This window comes from Bemisia tabaci, chromosome 3 (genome assembly GCF_918797505.1).
Source record: "Bemisia tabaci chromosome 3, PGI_BMITA_v3".
NCBI lineage: Eukaryota > Metazoa > Arthropoda > Insecta > Hemiptera > Aleyrodidae > Bemisia > Bemisia tabaci.
In genome coordinates, this window is record NC_092795.1 from 56,615,446 (window position 1) to 56,622,667 (window position 7,222).

The 7,222-nt window shown below is 43.0% G+C and overlaps 1 protein-coding gene across 1 annotated transcript in view; it reads right to left on the reverse strand.

Annotated features, from left to right (window-relative positions):
- The window catches only part of PDZ-GEF (PDZ domain-containing guanine nucleotide exchange factor), a 227,190-nt gene extending 222,725 nt beyond the window's left edge, over window positions 1–4,465 (reverse strand). The window contains exon 1 of the mRNA XM_019047035.2: window positions 4,012–4,465. Coding sequence (XP_018902580.1) covers window positions 4,012–4,080 — 69 coding nt within the window. The 5' untranslated portion in view covers window positions 4,081–4,465. The remainder of the gene's footprint in view (window positions 1–4,011) is intronic.
- Between the last annotated feature and the right edge of the window lie 2,757 nt (window positions 4,466–7,222).

Genomic DNA, 7,222 nt, shown 5'->3' on the forward strand with positions numbered 1-7,222 from the left:
CCCCAGAAAGCATGAAGTTAGACGGAGAACAGGGCTCACGTAGGAATTGAGATGCACCCTTATGTCAGATGAGCGACGTAGTACACGAGTTGTACGACACCCAACGACCGCGACGACGGGCCGGGCGCACGCATTAATTGTTCCATCCACTATTCACAATTCACTCTGCTTACTCCAGACACTTCGGTCTCTGATAAACTGACCTTTCCAGTTGGGTCTCATTTAAAGTCTCCCTTCGTTGCTTTACTGCAATCGTTGAGCTTGAGCTTCGTGTTGACTTCGAGCGAGAATTTTTAACGCTCCGTAAGTTAATCAGATTTTCATCATTGGCGGATCCAGAAAATTGGCAACATTGTTTTTCCCCCAGGGTGTCTACTAAAACAGGCTGGCCAAAAATCAGGACTTTGACAGTACTTTTCCAGTCCATTCCCAAGAAATTCAGTACCTCCTAAGAGAAATTCAGTACTTTTGCAGTACCTCCAATTGACGAAATTCAGAAATTTTCAAAAATTTGAGTTTCTCGCTCGAATTGCGACAAAAATGCCAAAAATTCCGGACCTTCTTGCGAATTTCCGCACTTTTTCAGTACTATATCCGGACTTTCCGGACATTCCAGGCTTGTAGACACCCTGACCCCCATTTAAACCTACGGAAATGTATCGATTCTTGGAGGGGCCACGTGCTCCGACAAGAATCGATTATTCATGTACGAACGTTGTACATTCTCCTTCATTTTGTGAAAATGAAATGGTATCTTATTGAAAGTCGAAATAGTTGTATCATGTATTTCACCCTATCCAACTTTCCTACTCTGCGTTGAAGTCTCCGAGTCGGTCGAAAAGAGTTCACACTCTCCTCCATTTCGCGGACATGCAATTTCATGACTTCCCATAGGATACGATAGGTTTTGTGGCTGTCCAAACTTCCGTTTACATTGTTCGGCGGACTAAAACGTAGACGAGGAAAACCGGTCAAAACTCATAACGACATTTGATTTGAGATCCGACACGGGCTTGAAAAGTTAGACGACAGCCAACGCGGGGACGGCAATCAATGGTTTCCGTTGGGAAGTGCGGTGTCAGTTTGGTTTAAGGACCGCCCGCTATAATACTATATTTTAGCGTGGATATGCATCGACTTGAGAGGCTGCCTAACGGTAACTTTGCGAGAGGAAAAAAACTGGGCCCCGCAACGGCCTCGGGGAGGGCAAGCAGGCGTCGCACAGGGACCTGTCCTGTCCCGACCGAGACTGTAAACTTGAGCTTTGACCACTTTGAGCTTTTATTTGCTTCGGCCAGGGCACTGCACATGAACTTTTCAAGTCTAGATTCGCCAAATTAGCGTCCGTATATACTCAGAGTCAAGACGAAAGGACTCCATTTCTGATTGGATCCAGTATTTCAGGCCTCAATAATGGGCACGCCACCAATCAAATTGAGGAGCTTTCCGGAAAAATGGCACATAGGTAGCAAAAAATCGCGTTTGAGAAAAATGCATTTGAAGTTTCCAGAATTATTTTATGGCCACTGACTGTGACTTACGTTCGAAATCTGGAATCCAAGCTGCGATGTAACTTATCATCAGTGACCGAAAAGTAATGATGAAAACTTAAAATGCATTTTTCTCATACGCGATATTTTGCTATATGCCCTTTTTCCGGAGAGCTCCTCAATTGTCATGTGCCGACTCATGATGGAGCTCCGAAACGCGTCTCGCCTGAAAAGATTACCGCGAGTGAGTAACGGAGACATTTTTTAAAAAAATTTTAAAAGTCCCAAACCGGAATAAGTATTATATTTTCACCGATTCCAAAGATTATAAAGTTGAATGGACCGGGGCATCAGAGGAATGGTACGTCAAGGAACAAACAGAGTGACAGAGGGAACGGAGGTACCTATCTAGATCTATTCAAATTAATCCCAATTTATTCCGTCTTGTCCCTTTGGATCTCGCTTCATTCTGCGACCTCCCAAAAATTCAATCTTAACTACGTTAAGTTTGAGGGACCAGAAAACTTCCCAAATCCCTGATGAAATTGATCGTCGCTATGAATGACACAGGACACAAGGAACAAAAGGGAGAAAAAAGGAAGAAAAAAACCCACTCCCTGTCAGAGCAAAAACATTACTTATGTAAAAAAACTCATTAGAGAGCTGCTCAGAAGATTTAAAATGTACGAAAAAACGAATAAATGAACGCACTAAAAAAAAAAAAAACTCAGGCCGTGGAAGCCGTAGTTACGGGCTATATGGACATACCATCCGCGCTCCGGGCTCAGAGGCCGAAAGTTCCGGGCGTAGCATCCCGATAGAATTGAGGCTACAGCTCCAGCACCCGGAACTTTCGGCCTCCGAACTCGGAACGGACGGTACGTCTGAGGAGCCCGTAAGTTTTTTCTCAGTGCGAAATATCAGGTTCGGGCTACAGGTCCAAGCGTCCTCCTGAGCGGCGCGATGGCTAGCCCGAGATCAGGCCTGTCGGGTGTTGGGGTAACTGGTGCCAACATAACGTCAAATAACCACAAGTAACATCGGTGACTTGCATAATTCAAAATGGCGGCGACTTTTAATATTAATTCTGCCCGAACGAGGCTGGCTCGGCTGAATGAGCGACGCGACGTCTCCATGCGTTCGAGTAAGAGTATCCGATCGACCTAAATAACTGACACACTCTCAGACGTTTCCTTGCTTTTGTCCCTGTTCCTATGTAAATTTTCAGTCCCTCCGGCAGAAATATTCGCCATCGCCTTTCCGATCTCCGTGCGCATTTCAGCGTATCTCGGCGGAGACGAACTACTCTGAAAAATGCCGCCGCGTGAAAATTAACGTTTCGGGCGAAGATCACAGAACGCCATGCGTAAAACGCGCTTGAAGACAACTGCCCTGCAAAGGAAGGACGCCGTATAAACATTCGAGAATTGCCAGGTTTCCTTCGATAAAATGTTTATTTTTGAGGGAAGTTATGGATATTTTTCCTTGGAATTTTCAGGAACTTTAGGTGAAATTGCAAAAAAACGTTATCTGAAAAATTGGACGAAAAATATTCCTAAGTTTACCAGAAAATTTGTGTTTTATAAATGCAAAACTGGCAACGCCTGAAAGTTCATACGGCGTTTTTCCTTAGACGGCAGGCAAGGTGTCTAACGACGTCCTTTAAAAGAAATTAAGCAGTTACAAAATATCTATATAAGCTACTTTTCCTAGCTCATGAAAAATTGAGTAACTTTTAAGTACGCGTTTTTTCCACGAGCTAAAGTGTGAAACCACAAATCTCCTTTTGCGACGTTGCAGACTTCCTGCCATACTTCATTTTTTCTTTGTGAAACTAGTCAACGCGATTTCTTGAAAATTCCCATGATTTTTCTTCTCTATTGGCAAAATATTCTGTGTACATTCCAAGCTATGAAGTTGACTTGATTTCCTTAGACAAAATAAGATAGGAGCAGAAATTTGAAACACCATAGTGGAGATACGTGATCCCTTACTCTAGCTATCAATATTGAATTGAATATTGTTGAATTGAATATACCTAAAACTGAAGTCTGGTTCTTATGACCAAAAACTATAGTCACCCGGAAAACGGATTTCCTCAGGGTTGCCGCAGAAATGAATTTAGAAGATGAAATTACCTCCCATTTCCCTGATTTTCCTGACACATTTTGATGAAAATCCCTGACAATTGAACATATACTAGATAGTAAAAAGACATAATTAGAAATAGTTTCCAGGCAAAATGTGTCGTTCGGAACGTCCAACCCATTCTAAAAAGCAAATAAAGGTGACTTGATAATTTTTTCCTGGCATTTTCGTCATTTTCCCTGACTTTTCCAGGTTTCCCCTGACATTTCCCGGTATCCCCCGACTTTTTAAAATTCCCTAGCATTTCCCGGTGTTCCCTGCCTGCGGTATCCCTGATGAATAGAAGTTTATTCCACCCTTCATAATTCGCGAGCTGTTCAAATAATTCAGTTCTTTTCGCAATATTTTCTGGGAAACTTTGAGCATGTTTTACCTGTAGAGTTCTCCGATCCGGGTTCTTGCAAAGGGCTCGGATGAAGTGTGGATCAATATAATCTGTCATCGCCGTTCATTTCCTCATCCTCGGGCAGCTTCCACGACAAGGCGACTGAGGGACCGATGCTTCAGTCGCCGCCTCGATACCGCACTCGTAGGCCGCTAGAGCGCGCACTCGACCACCGCACGGCACTGATCGCGCGTCACCAACACTTATCACTCCCGCACAACACGCACTTGTACAATTCCCGGTTGCGGAACACGTGCAACACGAAAGATGAATACGAGGAATTATCGAACTTAAACGATGATTTAGAATTCACAGTGGAAATAGATTGGTTTCATAATTTCAGAACACTTAACGGGGAGAAAAACTTCACGCAGTTGGGATGAAGAACTGTCGAGGATGTGCGCTCCTACATAAATTCGATTCGTCTCGATTCCATTGCTACCTGAAACAGAAAACAGTTGTGTGAGTGGAAGATTAAGGGGAAAAAATTAGAAATGCATTTTTTCTGACATGAAATATAGACGGTTCAGTGGTTTAGACAAAAAATAAGCAGCGAAATAGTATAAATAAGGTAAAAACGAGCAGGCAAAACAATGATTGATAAAGTGAGATGTTGTTTAAATTAAAATGCACTTCTAATCCCGAACTCCAGATAAAAGCAGTGGTATATCCCACTACTACCATCGACAGTGCGAAAAAGGGACAGGGAAGAAGTAGATGAAGCGTTGATTTCGGAATACGTTGTTTCAAGCCTCCTTGATCAGATGATGAACACAATTTTCTCGGTCAATTTAACCCAAAAATAAATAAATAAATAATAAATACGAAAACGAAGTGATATTTGGCATTATACTTTCTTGTCTGGTGCTGTCATGCCAAAGAGCATGTTTGGACCGGACAGTAAAAATTCCCTTCGTAAAGCGATCCCCAGAAGACCCAACTTTTTCCAAAGATCATCGTTAAGTGTTTGATTTTTGACTGATAGCGATGCGATGAAATTACAAATCACCGACCCTAGGGTGTTCTTACTGAACGATTCATGCCTACATTGTTGGTCACAATAATCACATGACGCCTATTCCAAATTAAGATGATGGAAGTGCCTCAGTGACTAATTGAGTACCATGACTCAACAGCACATTTTGTATGCACTTCGACAAATTAAATATTGATACAAAAAGAATGATAAAATTGAAACTCTCCGTGAGGGAACAAAAAGTAAAATCGAAGTCGTTCAAGATTATCAAGACTTCTGATCAGAATCAACCGATTCTGGCAAAGAGAGTTGCGAAACCAAAACAAACAAGATTCTTAGATTAAATTCAAATCCGTACCGATTCAGGATAAGAAATAATGGTGAGTGCAAAATTCAATCATCCGCAATCACGCCTTGAGACGCGAACCCAACGACTTAATTTCAGATGGTCCGTCGTTTTAAGCGAGCAGAAAACAAGCTCGCCTCATTCCTGCATTAGAATGATGACCTGACATGCGCGTCTAGCAAAAGGCTGAGCCAAACAGACCGATTCCGAAAAAAAAAGGAACTAAATAAAAGGACACGCACAGAAAAGCCACCTATTCGTCAAGGATAATCCTCAGAAAAAGCGTCGTTCATGCAGTGAGCAAAAACCACCTAAGAACCTGGAACGGGCCTCCAGTCGATCGGAAAAAAGACAGTGAAAAAAAAGAGGAAGAAGAAGAAATACATCCATAAAAAACGAATAAAACGCGGGGAGCTATTTCCGTCCGTCTCATTTGCAATAGTTAAGAGGGCAGAATCCTTCGACTATTCATAATTTTTTTTCCATCCTCGGCGTTTCTCTCCTGCGAGTCATTTAACCAGTGGCGTGGCGTGAGTTGCGAGATATCGATTGTTATGCCATTTAAACCTATGAAAAAAGATCGATTATCAGGGTGTTCGCAGCGAACACCCTAGTGATCGATTCTTTACCATGGTTCAAATGGCGATATCGAATCGATCTCACCGCACGCATTCCCGCCTCGCCACTGCTCCCCACCCGGAGCCGTGGGCGGGGTCAAGAGGGGGTGGTTGAATACGCGAGAGACCAGAAGTCCTACAAGGTCGAAAGTCGGGATTTTCTGGTGAGTGGCGAGGGGAGTCCGTATGCAGAAGAGTCCGAGTGTTTTAAAAGGACGCGTCTATCGTGGGCGCGGTCATCTCCAAACAACGTTGTCGAGTCGACGGAAAAAACAGAATTTTCTTTTGTGTTGCCGACAAGGGCCCTATGAGATCGTTTCCGCGGTTAAATCGTCGCTCCTCTGACGTAAGGGCGTATCTCGATTTCCACATGAGCCCCGGAAAGCATGGAGTTATGTGGAGAACAGGGCTCACGTTCAATTGGAGATACGCCCTTACGTCAAAGGAGCGACGAAATGTGACAAAGTGCCGTTGACTGTGTTGCCTGTTTCGTCTGTGCCTTTTCTACCCACCGTTATAAAGGGTTTGCCTTGTCGGTGCATCGGGAGGCGGGGGACCATCAGGGGTTCTGCGGAGATCAGCGAATCAAAATTTGTCAATTTAATGTGCAACTGTGCAGTCACTTTGTGCAAAATATTATGACTGGATATAAAGAGACAGGACTTGCCGGTCATTCTTCTTTTCTTGAAAGATTTTTTTAGAGAAAAAACCTAAAAAACTAAAAATAAACTAAAAACTTGAAAAAAAAGGTAACAGGAAAATTAGTGTAAAAATAGTCTGTTCCTGCTTCTGGGGGACACTTGAGGGACTAAATGAGAAAAAGACTTACTATTAAAATTAAACCAACCCAAAAAAGTGAAAGACATTCAGAAGGGGAAGCCAAAACTAAATGGATTTCGAGTGAGATATATGGGAATCAAGAGGAACTTTAATTGAAAAAGTTGGTAGTCGCATTGTCATGTGTCATCGACTCCTGTACCACTCCGCTCCTATAATCCCGTCTTGCATCACCAATTAAGGTCGCAGCTCCAAGAATTTTTTTTGATTTTTGACAAAACAAACGGCACTGTCGTGTTCTTCGCAAAATTTTAAACAAGAAGTGCTGGGTAAATCATAACACTCCCGCTTCGAGAGATAGCTCAATTGGGTGGGACCTCTCGTGACCCTTGAACTTATCCTCGCGTTCTCAAAATTTGAGCGCCTCTCTCGAAGCTAAGGAGCCCTCCCGTGATATAAATTAAGTCCGCCATTTATATTTGC